The sequence below is a fragment of the Chenopodium album genome, chromosome 21 (assembly GCF_948465745.1).
Source record: "Chenopodium album chromosome 21, dcCheAlbu1.1, whole genome shotgun sequence".
Lineage (NCBI taxonomy): Eukaryota > Viridiplantae > Streptophyta > Magnoliopsida > Caryophyllales > Amaranthaceae > Chenopodium > Chenopodium album.
Genome location: NC_137854.1, coordinates 32,749,341 through 32,766,691, shown reverse-complemented (window position 1 = coordinate 32,766,691; position 17,351 = coordinate 32,749,341). Strand labels below are relative to the sequence as shown.

Genomic DNA, 17,351 nt, shown 5'->3' with positions numbered 1-17,351 from the left:
TTGGGTCGAAAAAGGAACCTGAGTGTGTCTTAGGTCTGGTAGGATAGGTTCCTATCAAGTGGCAAGTGTCCGTGGTGGAACTTGCGAGAAAGGTCTGTAATAATATGTTGTACTAGGAGAGTTGCCTATTATAGTGGAGATTGTTTGAAAGTCCCGAGAAGGGCCGAGGTTTTACTTCCAGTTAGGCCCTGGAAGGTTTCCTTGTAAAATCTGCTTTGCACTAGTTAAGTTCCTAACTATAACTGTTTTATATTCCGCGAAAATTAAGAACTTACTACAAATTACCCCCCTCTTGTAGTATATCATCTGAAATAACATTATTACATACGTTCTTCTTGATTAATTGAAAATAATTATTATGAAGTGTAATGTTCATACACTACACATAGTCTAGATTCAGTTTATAGATACATCTCTTTATACGTTGGTGCATACGTAATGAAATGTTATTGCTAAGTTATTACATACGTAGTAAATTATTTTAACTTTTTAAGTGAGACTTTGCTGGTTTAAAATTTCAAATCTACGAAAACATGCATCTTTTTTTTTTAATTGTACGTATATTATCATAAGCCGCAGTTACATCGTCAATGATATATGTTGCATGATATTATGTGTATGTCTAGCTTAAGCTATAGAATAAATCAATTATTGATGAACAAAAAATTACTTCGTATATACTTTACATAAAACCTATACGAAAATAAGAATTAGTTGAAGGACTTTTTTAACTTTATTTTGTGGGTTGACGCGATGTTATATGGGGAATATTGGAAAATTTTAAATAAGATAACCAATTTTATTAGACAAACAAATTTGAAATGACAACTTAGGGCCTGTTTATATTTAGTGAATTGAGCTGAACTTAACTGAACTGATTGCAGCTAAACTGAACTGAACTGAACTGAGCTGAGCTGAAATGAATGTTTTATGAGAGAGGGGACATTAGGAGCTGAACTGAACTGAACTGATTGGAGCTGAACTGAACTGAGCTGAGCTGAAATGAATATTTTATGAGAGAGGGAAATTAGGAGCTGAACTCAACTGAACTGAACTGAACTGATTGGAGCTGAACTGAAATGAACTGAATTGAGCTGAACTGAATGGAGCTGAACTGAACTGAACTGAAATTAAATAAATGTGAACAGGCCCTTAATTCGTACTATATAGTTATAATAATTCAAAATCCTGGCCAATCAAATATTGTCCATAAAATTCAATGTTTATCTGTGCTATGCCTTAAACCTAAGGGAAAAAGCTAGCCATATAGTAGATTTGTAGTAATCCGGAAAACAATTTCCAGAAATTATGATGGTTTAACCGTTTAAACACGATTAACTAATGCAGTTTTGTTGATTAGTCTACATCATATGATCTAATTACTTAATTAAATTTGCTAAATTAGTTCCTTTGATAACAAATTAACAACTCCATTCATTAAAAGTAAGCTTAGTTATTGGAAGTAAAATTTAGTAGTATTAGACCAATGACGTAGGATTAAGGATTTTGATTGGTTGGCAAAGATCTTGCATCTTGGAACTTCTATCTTTTGCTTCTTGTAGTTACTTACACTACTTGCTTAAAATCATTATCACTGAGATTTCATCCCCAATGCAGTGTGGCAATGCCCCACTGAAATGTGTAGAAGTTTATCCGATCTAAATTCATCAGCTATGTAACCTACAACAATTCAAGGTGCACATCTTACATCCAAGTGTATTTATTTCTACTAGATAAACGAATTTTTGTTAATCTGGTGGCATTTCTGTAAATATATTGAAAAATCGTGGTCATTTATCAATACTTTTGGTGAGCTGTTCAATTACTGTTTGCAACTTGCATTTACTGTTTGGTAAGGAAATTACGCATGTACCCCTCAATTCAACTAGTACATGAAAAGTCGCATGTACCCCTCCACTGGTACTTGAAAAGACGATAATATCCCTAGATTTTTTGTTTATCTGGGGAATTAACTGGACACAACTCTATTTATTTAGGGCTTGCTCTGATTTACTGGACTGAGCTAATCTGAACTGAATATAATAGTGCTGAAATGAATTGTTTATGTGATAAGGAAATTAGGAACTGAACTGATTGGAGCTGAACTAAACTGAACTGTACTGAATTGCACTGAACTGAAATTAAGCCGAAGAGAACAGACCCTTACTTATACCCTCTCACTTTCTTCCACGAGTATTGCCCGTGAAAGATAATTAAAAACGGAGTATAAGGGTGTGAAATATTACTTCGTGAATGTAAATTAGTAATATTTAATTTACATAGTAATTCCTCTACTTCATTCTCTTAGTTTTTTTTTTTTTTTAAAACAATTCCCTCTTCATAATTTCTTTGGATTGTGCAAAAAAAAAAGATAAAAAAAGAAAAAAAAAAGAAAAAATCTTTGGATGATTGTGTTGAATGCATGCATTGGATTCATTATTAGTATAAAGCACATAGTGGAGTTCAAGGGCAATAAATAAACTAGCCAAGTAGAAACGTTTCTCTAATTACTCTTTCCAACTTCACTAAATAAGTTTCAAGAAAACACGTACGAAGTATTGCTTTCAGATGCAATAATTTGATTAAATTTAGATAAATTTAAAACCTGCTTACCTTATATTCACTTATTTTAGGTCTAATAAGTTCAGATTAGTTTAGGCCCTATTCTCTTCACCTTAAAAAAATAATATTAAGTAAAAATAAGTTCAGTTCAGTAAAATTAATTTCAGTTCAGTAAAAATAAGTTTAGTTCAATAAAATTCAGTTTTCTTAAAGAAGAATTATAATAGAAAATCAGTAAAAATAATTTCAGTTCAGTAAAAATAATTTAAGTTCAGTAAAAATAATTTCAGTTCAGTAAAATTAAGTTCAGTTCAGTAAAAATAAGTTCAGTTCAGTAAAAATAATTTCAGTTCAGCAAAATTAAGGTGAATCAAACAGGGCCTTAGTTTAGAAAATATAAGTGTAAATTACAATGCAACTAAAATAAGTTTTATTGATGTCTAATAATAAGTTTAGCTAAGTTCAAATAAGTAAAAATGTGGTGAATAAATTATGAAAAAATTATTGTATATAAATTAAAATAAGGGATTGAGAGACAATGTTATGATAAAAATTATTAAGTTCAGTCATTCAGATAAGAATCATATGTGGTTTTGATGTCTTTTTGAAATATTTACTACGTACTCCCTCTGTCCTTTTTTACACCATTGGTCGACTTTAATTAGTCATATGGTGAAAAATGGGGAGTGGGGGACACAGGGAGTATATGAAATAGCTATTGTTGAGAGTGAAAGATAGGTTAAGTGGTTAGAGATTCCTTTCTGGTTTCAGGGATCCTGGAATCGATTTTCATCATCCGCCCTTGTTCGTCTCTGAAAAAAAAAACAAAAAAAAAAAGCTCAATTATTTCTAATACTCATTTGTCTAGAATCTACGTTGACAAATAATATCAACAAATTTAAAATTGTAGGCAAATCTCATATCAAGATTATCTTATTGGGCAAAGTTTAGAGAAATAATTAATTTGACTTTTTTGTTCAAGTTAGTCCGATCTATTCTGGAAGTAGCTTTTTTTCATTATTATGTTGAATATATTATTTCATTTTAACTAGAAACTTAATAAATTGATTATAATAATAAATTTTCTTTTGAAAAAATACAAAGTATAAGTACACTTACAAAAATTTTGAATATAATTTACCTAAATTATAAATATAATTGATAAATACGTAATTTTTTTGACTAGCCACACCGTGTGACCGCTTGTAAAAGAACAAAGTAATCCCTAAAACACTGACCAAATAACTCTTGTAACACCGACCGCATAATACTGACAAAGCAACCCTTATAACACTAACGAAGTAACCCCTAAATATTGGCCAGCAGCGGATAACCCCTATAACAATAACGCAATAATTCATATAATAGCTAGCCACATGGTGTAACCAGCTGCATATCAAACATTATTATTTTTTTTTTTAATAAACTTGCTTAGACTTACCTCTAGGCTCTAGCAATGCAACAAAGTATCAAAATAGGACTTATTTCGATAGGAGCTTTGAAGGGGTGTGCACTCTTACTTGTCTCCTTACTAGCCCAAGGTCTTGATTAAAATTGGTTCATGAAAGGATAATGTAGGCTACCACTTTGTGAGTTGTGTTAGCCCCACCAATTTTCTTCTTTTAAATTTAACAAGAAGGAATTTTCATGGCACATATAGTTATATAATAAGAATATACTATAGGTTTAATATTTTGAAAATACTCCCTTTTGGTTCTTAAATAATTGATATATTTGACTTTTTCACTATTTAAATAACACAATTTGACCTTCATTTTTTTAGTAAAGTATAAAAAATAATTCATTTTTTTTTAGTAAAGTATAAAAAATAATTTTTATCAGGATATATATTGTTACATAGTATTAATATCTTGTAAAAAAAATATAGTATTAATATAAAGTTTCATAATATCATTTTTTTTATTAATATTTAATCATTTATGTCTAAAGTCAAACTAGTGCAATGATATATGTGCCAATTATTTAAAAAAGAGGAGAGTATATGTTTAGATGCTAATATATGGTACAGAGTCCACGGAGTATTTAATTTTTACCACGTGTGATACCTAAATACCTAATAGATTAATATCATACCATATCGGCAAGTGTAATTAGGTCCAAAAAATTGCTGAATTGGATTGCTTAATCCATTGAACAAAGATGGAATTGATCTTAAGATTCCCTAGTGGATCCGACAAGATCATAAAAATTCCTAGTGTCGAACAACAAAAGATCACGTTTGATAGTCTGCATGCATGAATGTTATACTTTTGGTTTTAAAGCTAGCCTCCATATTTTCATTTTATTATAATTAGCATGTTGAGATATTTCAACTTAAAATAATTCAATCTTTCGAAGGTTGGTAAACTAACAAGTTGACCCTACTTACAACCAACTAAAGATAAGATATACAACCGTAAATTAAGTGCTTAAACTAACTGTAATAGAATATATACACTTTGCAAAGAAGCAAGAGAAGAGTCTAGAAGGTGGCATCTATTGGACAATTATACCCTTAATTACTTTCCTCAATTCGCTACTTAAGAAAGTTTAAGATCATGATTAGCAATTAACTAATCAGAAATTTTTTGGAATACGGCTTTGAATACCTAGCATGGGAGTCTCGTACGTTGCTCCTTAAACTATCTTAATTATTTAATTAATTTTTTGCATGATTAACTAACATTCTCTATTGTATGTGTATATTGAACGTGTTAATGAACCATGTTAAATTTGTATGTTAATTTGTTGATATTACCAAGAACGCAACAAGCAAACTTCAACGACATAAAAAAAAGTTTGAAAAATTAAATGGGTTGTCGATAATAGTTATTTTGAATTCCGATCATCATCCAATTGAATGGAAAGGCATTCTTCTTCATCATCAAAGAAATGGCATAATAACCTCTTTTTAATCAAATTAAATCAATGAACTCTAGCTAGCTCCATTTAGAAAACATAGGAGAAATAGCAAAATTTACATCAATGATTATGTAATACATATATACAATTATATATAGAGACTAATCTCTCTTTATTTTCTATTAAACCCCCAACATATAAAGGACATACAAATTTCATTTACACTATATTATTTGTATAAAGTAAAAAAAATATGAATATGAAAAATAATTAATCTTCTACATAACGGGATCTAAAATTAGTTTACTTTGGGATGAGCTAGCTGCTTCTTATTTAAACTACCATGTATTATCATTAAAATAAAGAAATAATTTAACCAACCATGTGTTGCTGAGATTAATTTTGTGATTAATGATTGATTATTTTATATGAAGTCGGTGCAACTTCATAGAGACAAATTATTTGAGCTTTTATTTGTCCAATTTGTATCATTGTGTACATGTGCTAATGATATGATCTACTTCGTTTTATTCCTATTCATAAAATTGACTTAATTTTATTGCACTTGGTTACACATTTTGGCTCTTTGACGTTAATTTGCATATAGTCAAGATCATATAATAAACAAGTGTACATATGAAAATGGTTTGATAAATAGATTAATAGCCATGAAATCAACAGAAAGTACTTGGAATTGCTAGAACGCATGAGAATGTTGAATTGGTTCCTACACAAACGCGCATAAGTACAAAATGTCAAACCTCATTAAATACTTGCTAGAATTTTGATTGAGTACTACAAACATTCCACCGATTCAATTTTTTCAATAAAAAAAATATTCTATTCGTTGGCAAAATTCTAATTAATTGGTTGGTTTTGTCAAATAATACTGAATAGACAACTAATGTTTAGAACAACCGTGGAAGTATAATCTACAAACGTGTTAATAACATATATATTCACATAAGATAAATAAAATATTATTTATATATGGTCGAATTTTGTTGCAGATTGAATGCACTTGCACACTTGCATTTATTTGTTTTTTAATACAAAAAATTATATTTTATAATTTGTTTATTATAAATATTAGCATATCAATTACATGGGTAATTTATATAGTGTGTAGATCAGGTGGTGGTTTTTTTTTTTTTTTTTTTTTTTTTTTCTCCAAAGTGAACCTTTGTTAGGGGTGGTTCTTAAGGTCAATCTCTTGATTTTCAAAATGCAAAATATAATGTCAACTACTTAACGTTTCACGTAATTATTACCAGAGTAAGGGAGGCATGGGATAGTTGGTTGGTCAATATTGCATCACCAAACCAAACTTGCCATCAAAGGAATGACTTCGGATTGAATTTTATAAATTGTTACGACTTTCTAAATTTGCAAACAATTTTTTTCTTCCTTTTGAAAGGTGCAAAAGAAATACTATATTTTAGTTTTCTTTTTCTCACACTTGTCCTCCACTCCTCCATGGTTAAATGAAGAGCAGATTGTTAGCAAAAACGGTGTAATTCAAATGGATAAAGACAATTTGCATACCCTAATTAAAACTAATAAAAAAAAAAGTTAAAACACACACACATACACCAATACACATACATTGCTATTATATAATATTGGTGTGTATATATATATATATATATATATATATATATATATATATATATATATATATATATATATATATATATATATATATATATATATATATATATATATATATATATATATAATTTTTATTATATCCCCTCATACAAATGACCATTTTATAGTTTTAAATTAGGTGTTTTACTTTTACATATATGTTAAGAGGATTTAGGGTCTGTTCTCATACGTTGAAATTCAGTTCAGTTCAGTTCTTAATTTCCTTCTCTTATAAAATATTCATTTCAATTCAGTTCAGTTAATGAGAACAGGCCCTTACTCTAATGATTGATTTGACTAAAGTTTTTCTTTTTTTAAAAGAAATAGTTCAAATGCATTTTTTTTTTCTTTTTCCTATTCTTTTTTCTTTTTCTTTTTTTTTTTGAGAAAAAACAACATTATTATTCATACTCAAACAAAGGTTGGAAGCAACCAGATCTTCCACCATACTTGTCCATATCAGAATTAAATTAAATACAATTTTTCCACCGGAAAATTAGAACACAATTTTCTTAGTGAACAAGCTAGTCATTACTCATTACACCAAATATTTAGGTATTACTTGCTCATCGTTATGCCATACAAGGTTTTTTTTTTTTTTTTCCCTAATTTTCATGCCAGGACAAATTTAACTAAGATGGAAGTTTATGACATTTTTGAATCGATGCGGTGTGGTGGAGTGTGTGGCGAGTTGGCAAGGTGGATGTTGATGCAGCTGCTGTTGTGGAGTTGGTGGTGCATTTGGAGGTGAAAGGATGGTTTTCAGGGTCGCCGGCAGCCGGTACGAGGAGGGGGGATGGCAATGTAGTGGTTGAGGAGAAGGGTGGTTGGGAGATGGCAGGACTATAGCTGGGCCCCACTAACGGAAAAGTTAATGGAAGTTGGACGGAAGTCTCAAAACCTATATTTTGTAACTTTAATGAGTACCAAAATAAAATAAAATTTTAGATGGGTACCAAAATTCAACCGCCCTCATTTTTTAGGTACCAAATTCCAAAATTTCCAATTTATTTTGACTAAAGTTACTTCATTTGAACTATTTGACAATATGTGAATTTAATTATTTTTAAGCCGCAAAGGATATTAGTTTTCATTAATTAAAGTTATTTGGCATCTGCAATTGATATAACGACTAAAAAAAAAAAAAGTCAAGTAAAATAAGAATCAATAGAATCAAATACATAGATATAAAAATTCAACACATTCTTGATTAGTTGGATAACAAAGGTATTATCTTGATCAGGATAGAAAGTAGTGTATTTTTAGATGGTTGGTTATCTAGATTTACTTTAGATTTACTTATCTAAAGTGTTATGTATTATCTAAATATACCCACCCTTTGTAATTGTACATTTGTACTAATATCTCCTATACCCAAGAAATGACTGTGAACTTGTGAAGAAAGGTCAAGAGTTTCATTTCTATTTTGATTTTTGCAGCTCAAAAGTATGAATTACAACTTTTACAAGCATATCAGATCCTTTACATTATATAGTTATACAATATTTTTCAAGACTTATTCTATATGAGTAAAAATTAATACAGATTTGAGTAACATAAAAATACAGTGTAAAAGCAATTCAAATATCAAAATTGTAAGCTTCCTTTTGATATGGCCAAGTTGGCGCCTCGTGAAGTCGTGATTCAGCAATAGTTAACAATCTATTGGGTAATTGATACACATAATACAGCAACTAGTTAATTGACATCGAATGTGACCTGCGACGATCATGAATAATGAACCTTTAAGTACATGGTTGTTAGGGACAGAACAGGCTTAGATAAATGGAAAAGGCAATGTATTCATTAATTTAGATTTAAACGAGGGAAGTAACCTGTGGCTGTTATTGATATTTTTATTTATTTATTTATTTTTTTTTTTAAAAAAAAAAAAAGGCAGCAGGATTTGCGTGAAGGAAAGTATTCACTTGGACACCGAATTATGAAACTAAGTATTGCCTTTCATTTCAGGGCAACTAAAAATGGAAAACCAAGCAGACTGATTCACAACTTGTGTCCATGTTCATATTATTTACTTTTCATCAAGAAGTGTCATTGAAAACGACCTAAAAATAATCACATTGCTGAATATGGGTGCATGCGTGCGAGAGAGAGAGATCGGGATAGAAAGTAGTGGTAAAACAAAGTGTATTACCTTTTAACAGATCAGTAGATTCAAGAGTGGTATGCATTGACACGAATCCATTTTGTAGCTGACCACTTATTCCCTTTAATCACAGGGCAACCACCTGAAACGAGGATTGACAAAGCAGATTATATGGTAGAGCTGCAAGAGGACTATGCAGAGAGTGGTTTTGTATAGCAAACAAATAACCAACCATGCAAACTTAAGGGGTCCAGAGAGGCATCAGGCTTCATGCTCCAGAACAGCAAAGCATCACCCCTATTTGGTTTGACTGAAAGCCCTTCTTTACCACATTTAGATAACTCGTTCCAATAAGGTACAGCACTGATATTTCCTTTTGCAGAAGGAAATACTGTCTCGCCCCCTTCTTCAACATCAGAGCTATAAAGTGTAGCAGAATTTAATTCATAAGTTATACATTAATATTAAAGACTGACAAAGACATCATTTTACATAAATTGAGAGAGACGAGTCGTGCAACACAAAAAGGATAATGAAAAAATAAATGGAGAGGAAGACAACTTACAGTAGTTACAGATACATGAGAACAGTGGCTATCCGTTGACCTCCATTGGCAGTGCTGTAATCTTCCAAAAAGTAGTCAAAGTGAGGCTCGTACCTTTGTCCAACTTCGTAGTGCAGAACTTGAAGACCTTCACCGTGATCTGTCAATAATCCCATCAGACAATATAAGGTTACTAGTCTAGATTGCAAATGACAGTCAGAAGCTAAATGTATGAATCAGAAAGTTGACCAAAATGTGAAGAACATCTAGGCATTGCCAGAATATTCTCAAGTACAAAGTATTCCTTTCAGTGTCATAGGCTCATAGTTTGACCGCTATATATCATGCCAAATTTATCACTAACGGAACATGACATTGACCCCAATATATCATGCCAAATTTATCATTAACGGAACATGACATTGACCCCAACATATCATGCCAAATTTATCACTAACGGAACATGACATTGATCAAGACACAATATCAACATCTCAGCTCTATATGTAACATTCAAGATAAGTAAGAAACAACGGAAAACTAATATGTATCAAACACAACAGCACTGACAGGCAATTGTGGCTCCATAAATCAAGAAAGTTTTTAGCTATGTGCTAAGCAGCCATCCCACTCCCAGTTCCCAACTCCTGATTTGGTACTTGTTGTGCTAGTATGGCCTTTTCAAGAGAAAAATCCATTTAAATTTGACTAACAGTGGTCCTCTAGAATGTTTATGAGCCATTGAGCCTCAAATATAGTCCAGTCGTGATGGACAAGGTCCTTGACTACAACACATCATTTTATAGAATCATTCATGATCACTTATTGGAGACACAATTCAGTCTACTGCTACAATAAACACATGAGTACATGACTATCAACCAGCCCAGCTTCTTTTTCTTTTCAAAGGCAGGTCTCCAAAAGACATTATTAGGAGAAATTATATAAAAAATGGCATTTGAAAGACGTTCAGTTTGTACGCATTTAAATACTTGCTTAGAATTTATTATTCATAGCATTGGAATATAACTTAAATAACTCCGGTTCCAGTTAGCATAAGATGTCAAGTAGAAAGCATTGTCTAGTTTTCTGAGTTTGTGAGCTAGCAAGTTTGCATAAAACTAACCCCTCCCTTCTAGTCGTAAAAGCAAAAGAGTTGTCAAATACGAGGTAGAAAATAATTTCTAAGTCGCTCACTTTGCAGCTTGTGAGTAAGTTTGCGAGCAGCTAAGCACTCCCCCTACTCCCCCAATTCCCCCCACCCTACCGGAATAACCCAGTCTTCAACTTCCTAAAAATATATTCCCTCCGTTTTTAAATACTTGCTCCATTTCTCCATGCGCGGAAGGAGAAATTGGAGAAAGTAATAAAATATGGAGGCAGTGGGATAATTAGGAGAATAAAAAATTATAAAAAACAAAAGTAGTTGAGAGAATTGGAGGAGAGAGAATATGAAATTAATAAAATATGATTAATGTTGGGTCCAGTAGGTAAGAGAAATGAATTAAATATTCTAAAAGCTTTCTAAAAAAAATAAGAAAATGGAGCAAGTATTTAAAAACGGACGAAAATGAAAAGTGGAGCAAGTATTTAAAAACGGAGGGAGTAGATGGCTACAAAGAGTACTTGATGTGGATCCCTCAAAACTCACAAGGCTCATGCAGGGTCGTCTTATACAAATTAAGGGCCTGCGCTATTTTTATTACAATGTTTAGAGTTTAACATATCGGTAATAATGAAAAGAAAATGATATAAACATTTAACAAATTTTTGTTTATAGAGAATTTACGGTATATAATCATATACTATGTCACTTTGTAAGTGATATACATGTAAGATGTAGATAATATTGTATGTTATATTGTAATGAAAAAAAACATATAGTTATTTTTTTTTTTTTTTTTTTGGGGTAAATTGTGCGAAAATGGCAAAAGATAAAGGATAATAATTTTATATTATATTAAATAAAAAGAGTGAAAAATATTACGGTAGGAATGTATTAACAAAACAGGGAAAAAAAATGAGAACATGTAAGCAAGGAAGACGGTGTTTTCAAAAAAAAAAAAAAAAAACAAAAAACAAAACAAAAAGGACAAAAAAAAAAGAGTCTTACAAAAGGTATGAACCTCAAACCAAGTGTAACTAATTAACTATGTCTATCTATCCTACCACCAAGCCATCAAGGTAATCCATTAAATCATAACTACTAATTCGACTATTATACTATACAATTCAATTTGGGGCCCCTGAAATAAATTGGGCCATTGGGGCCTTATGCTAGAACCAGCTTGCTCAGGGCCTTAAGCAGCCTTCGGCTCACAACGTATAATAACATTGGATCTTCGGATTTTAGAATGAACTAAAGAATTTACACGAAAATTAAAGGGATAGTTCTCTAATTCTCACAAAAATAGAGGGTCTCTTCCTAATCGCAACAAGTGATGTTTTTGATTAATATTCAGACAAGCAACGCTTTAAGGATTCATTTCCAAAACAAAGCACACACCAAAAAATTTATTGGTACGCACCCATATCTATAGGATGAAAATCCGTATAAAGATAAGATAGAAAACTAATAATCATAATCCTAAAATAACATAGAAAACTAGAAATCTTATTCCCTATTTATCTCCAAATCATATTTGTAAGTTGTAACCAATTACTAATTCTATACTAATAAATATCCTAATAACTAAAACCCTTAAAGCCTAAAAATAAGAAAAACCCTTCAAGTTAAAGATAAAAACCCATAGGAAAAAATCCTAGTAGTTAATACTCCCTCCATTTTTAAATACTTACTCCACTTTTCATTTCCGGCCGTTTTTAAATACTTGCTCCATTTCCTTGTTTGGAAAGGTTTTGCAATATTTAATTTATTTCTCTCAACTAGTGGATCCAACTAAATCATATCTTATTAGTTTCATATTCTCTCACCTTTAATTCTCTCAACTATTTTTAACTTTTATAATTTTTTATTCTTCCACCTACCCTACTACCTCCATATTTTATTACTTTCTCCAATTTCTCCTAAAACTCCGCGCATGGAGAAATGGAGCAAGTATTTAAAAACAGAGGGAGAAATAACTAAAGGATAGTGTAGGTTCTCAAAAAACTCCATGAATTTTCAAGATTTGCAAGAAAATCGCAAAATTCTTTACAAACATTTGAATATTCTGAGAACCTTCAAGAATTCCCATATTGGACGATTGCTCCCGCATCAGTACTGACAAGTCCAACACCTTTATTTTTTTCAAGATCGGGTCTCCAAAAGACATTGTTAGGAGAGTATGTGAATGGAGCTATATAACTTTAACCTTTGAATTGCTTGCTAAGACTTCATTTCTCATTGTATTAGGACCCGTGTTTGAAAAAGCACGCCTAAGGTGCTGAGGCGCAAGGCAATAGGGGTTAAGCGCTTTTTTTGGCCTGGCCGAGGCGTTTTTAATAAGGCGCACGTTAAGCAGATTTCTGCAAAAAAAATTTAACTGTTTATATAGTGCGCCTCACTTCAAAGAGGTGCACCTAGGCGCTGCATAAACCTTATCACTTCAGCGTGCCTTGAGCTTTTTTATACATTGATTAGGACTATATTACGCTGTCTACTTTCTTTGGCTCTGGCCCTAGACAGTTTAAGATTTGTTAAACTAAAAGTAGAGTTCTTATTCACTGGTGATCAGAGAAGTTTGCACAAACTTGTCACAGCTAACCCATCCCTTCCTCCACTGCTCCACCCACTCAAAAAATGACATGGTTTATAAAAAGTACTGGCCAGTGGACAAGCCATAAGGAAATAGTTTAGGAAGTTTGCTATCCTGAAAATTATCATTGTTTTATGTTCATTGAATATAAACTAGCATCTATCATCCTATCACTTGATGCCTTGCAAAATGATGAAAAGAAGCTACATAACTTGCTACAAAAGCAAAAACAAAAAGAAAATTCATATTCACAAATCCAACTACAATATAATTCATCATAATTTGCAGCTAACAAAGTCACAAAATGAAGAGCTAATGGGGTACTGTAAAAATTGAAAAATCTGTATACTTGTATTAGATTTTGAACAACATCAGAAAATATTTTCTCAAAAAGCGACCCATTCTTTTACAGACCAAAACCATGCATGCTTCATTTGCGCAAGTTCAGTTGAAAAATTGGCATTGATTTTAATCACTGACTGGGATAATTAATCAGGACACATAATACTGTAATAGTTGGCTCTCGATTACCACAATAGTAGATTTTCTAAAGGGAAGGATAAGGTAAACAAAAGTGGGAAATGTCTTCCTCATATATGCAAAAGGAACAAAAGCGGAGGATAGATGGTAAACTTATGTACAGAACAGACACAAAACAATCAAGCACACATGGATTACACCAAACCTAGAAGCCATGAAGTTGATTAGGGCATAGCATTCTTGAATCAAAAAGTAAAAGATCTAAAGTTGAAGTTGTTGCACTTAGACTAGTTTAGACTCATTTTACACACTATACATACAGTGATGACATGAGTCTCAAAAAACGTACATGCAATTGCAACATACAGTAGGGTCAACAGTTCTTGACAAGCTTCCTAAAGTTCCCTCAATCCATAAGAAAAGGAACCGAGGTGGCTAAGGAGATTTAGAGCAATTAGCAAAATCAAAGGCAAAAGCTTGCTCATCACTATTAGATATCTACCCTGCCCATGATGCTCCAAAAAGAAAGGAACTAAGCTTAGTATCTTCAACTGTTAGTCAACCTATGTGAACTGTTACTTTCATGCCATAGGTCCCAACTTACTTTCAAGTTTCAACAAGTAGATTCTTAAAAAATAAGGATTCTGATGGTGAGTAATACATTATCCCTAATTCTAATAAAATATAGGGCATGGGAAGGGAAAGGAAATGGAGGGATCCATTTTCTTTTCCCTTTTAATAAACTACATCCTTTGTTGGAAAGATTTGGAAGGAAAACTGAAGGTCGCTCTTTCCATTCTCTCACCTTCCTTTCTTTTCCCTCTTATTCCTTCCCCTCCCATTCCAAACAAGATAGAAACTTAACAATTCAAATTCCAATCCCCTGGCCCCAAAACGGATTAAACTAAAATACATCCTTCATTCAATAAAATTGCAACACTTCACATTTCACGCTTGCAAATTCATAAATCGGGCCAAATCTTAATAGGTCCCACATGACTTTAGTTTTCTTGAACCATATACCATAAAAGTTAGGTAAAGTATGTGAATAGTGCATAAGTCAAAGTAGTGTTACAAATTCATAAATCGAGGTGAATCTAAAAAGATCCCACATGAGTATAGTTTTCCTTAACATAAATCATAAAAGTTAGTCAAAGAAAAGTATGTGAATAGTGCACAAGTCAAAGTAGAGTTGAAATTTTAGTGAAACAGAGGAAGTATAAAATAAGCTTCAAAAAGGAGCCTTAGAAGAGTTACTTAATTTGCCAATACAAGGTTGGGTACGGGTAGACAAGTCACACTACCTAATCTATTTAATTAGACCAAAAATGAAAAATGTACCACTTTCCTTGTAATTCATTTTTTTGGTTTATGGTTCGCAGGGGATTAGCAAATTAAGTAACTATGCTTCTTATAAAACAGTTACACCAAATTTCTAAGCTTCATACCTACTGGAAGAAAAGTGAAATCTGCAATTCTCTGCTCTATGGTCCTGATGATCTTGTCCCGACCTCTAGCAAGGAATGTTCCTGAACTAGTACGCACCCTACAAGAGAAGAAAATCAAAAATTTAATAGAATAACTACACAGCAACCAAAAGAAGGAAAATACTATGAAATAGGCATCATAAAATGACAGCAAGTTTTTAAATGAGTGAGGAAACAAGAGAGCTAGGGATAAGGAGAATGGAGAATGGAGAGGGAATATAAAAATTCGTACCTGCTGTCTTTACTCTTGCCGGTTTGCTCATCAACAACTTGTGACTTTTCCATGCGAGGTGAGGCAAGTTTGATAAGGTACTCACACTCATCCTTAGACTGCCAAGAACCAAAGATTTGATTAAGCTTTCAATATCTTTTCAATAATCAATGAATACGATCTATTAGACTATCAAAATCAGAAACTTCAGTATGCGTTCAATTCCTTCCATTAATTTAACTTCACGAACTGACAAAAGTTCCTTCAAATGATGCATTATAATGTAGTGAAATCAGATGCATTATGTCTCAACCAGTAGTTAATCCATAACTTTCAATTAAGCTCCAACAAAAACCAACATAAGGAACAATCTTGGATATAAAACCTATATAATTCTCCATATCAATTTTCGATGATAGAAACTCCACCGATCCAGATTACAAAACACATTTCCATACACATTCAAAATCCCAAAGTAATTAGCAAATGGACATAGATATAATTCAATCATAGCTCATGTAAGAAATGCAAAGAGTAGGATATTGTACACTAACATAAACATAATAAATCAATACATCATAATTTTTGCTCAATTGTAAGTAATTAATTAATTAATATTGAGCACATACCAAGAAATTATGATAAACAAAAGCTCTAGGCTCCCAAGATAGTAATTCAACCCATTGTTGATCTCTTTCTTTGCTCAAATGATCATCCCTGCCATTCCTGCCAACAACATAAAATCAATCAACCAAAAACAAAAGTTAATTCCAAAACCCGAAAACTCCAATTTTATCTTCTCGATTTTCAACTTCAAAACAACACTCTACAATTAGTTGCTGGATAATCAGTTGCAAAATCCAAATACATTTTGAGTGTCTATCAAAGAGAATAACTCAGCTGCCCTCGTAAAATTCGATCACATTGAATTAGAAATTTAGAAATAAAAATTGGAATTTCAATTCAAAAATTCAAACATTGATGAAATCAAAACCTGTGAACAGCATTATGAACGATGGAATTGAGATCATTAACTTGATGAGAAGAAGAAGGATTAATGCTGGGAATGGAGACAATTCCAAGAGCAAGAAGGATTAAAACGAGGACGGAGAACAACAGAAGTAATGCGAGTATAAGCGTTGACGATGGCGTTGACGATTTCCGAAGTAGAGGACGACCGTACTTTGGTTTCGCCATTGTTGAAAGCTTGAAGGTTTTTGGATTTGCAGAAACCCTAAGTTGATTGCATGAAGAAGAAGGCGAAAGATCTGAGGTGGTGAGTTTGCAGAGAGAAGAAGAGTGGAGTTTGGGGAAGAGGGAGAAAGAAGAGAGAGAGAGAGAGAGAGCGCTTTAAATTTTATTCAACGAAGGAACTGAATTTTTTGTATGCAATTAATCAAATTCTATATTTCGAGGAATTGACGTTAATTGTGAATCTAAATTGTACAGTACTCTGTCTGTTTCCCATTATCCTTTAGCCAGTAGTACTATACTTCTGTATAAGTATTACTCGTATTTTGTATTTTTTGCCCCACTTGAAGCAATTATCCAATGCAATTTTTTATTATTGTTTGTTGTTGAATAATTTCATTTAAATTTCCTAATTTGACGTTTTGATAATTTAGGGTTTTCATTGTTTGATTTAGAAGAAATTGATTTTGGGTAAAGATTAGAAATTTTATAACAATTGATTTGAAAGGGAAAATCGTTTAGATTAATAGATTGCTTTGTATGCTGCTTTGGTTTTGTG

General features: G+C 32.0%; 1 protein-coding gene across 3 annotated transcripts; it reads right to left on the bottom strand.

Moving 5' to 3' along the window:
* Nucleotides 1-8,467: 8,467 nt before the first annotated feature.
* On the bottom strand, nucleotides 8,468-16,951 carry LOC145601798 (putative prolyl 4-hydroxylase 10). Of its 3 annotated transcripts, none has more exons than XM_081657872.1 (8): nucleotides 16,596-16,951; nucleotides 16,231-16,327; nucleotides 15,623-15,720; nucleotides 15,352-15,449; nucleotides 9,756-9,885; nucleotides 9,414-9,601; nucleotides 9,230-9,323; nucleotides 8,468-8,793 (listed from the first exon to the last, which is right to left on the bottom strand). In XM_081657872.1, the coding sequence occupies exons 1-7, from the start codon at nucleotides 16,796-16,798 to the stop codon at nucleotides 9,250-9,252; spliced, it is 888 nt and encodes a 295-aa protein (XP_081513998.1). In that variant the 5' UTR covers nucleotides 16,799-16,951; the 3' UTR covers nucleotides 8,468-8,793; nucleotides 9,230-9,249. The 3 variants fall into 3 exon arrangements, with proteins under 3 accessions (XP_081513998.1, XP_081513999.1, XP_081514000.1); XM_081657873.1 differs by having other exon boundaries at nucleotides 8,468-8,736; XM_081657874.1 differs by having other exon boundaries at nucleotides 16,231-16,318.
* Nucleotides 16,952-17,351: the final 400 nt, after the last annotated feature.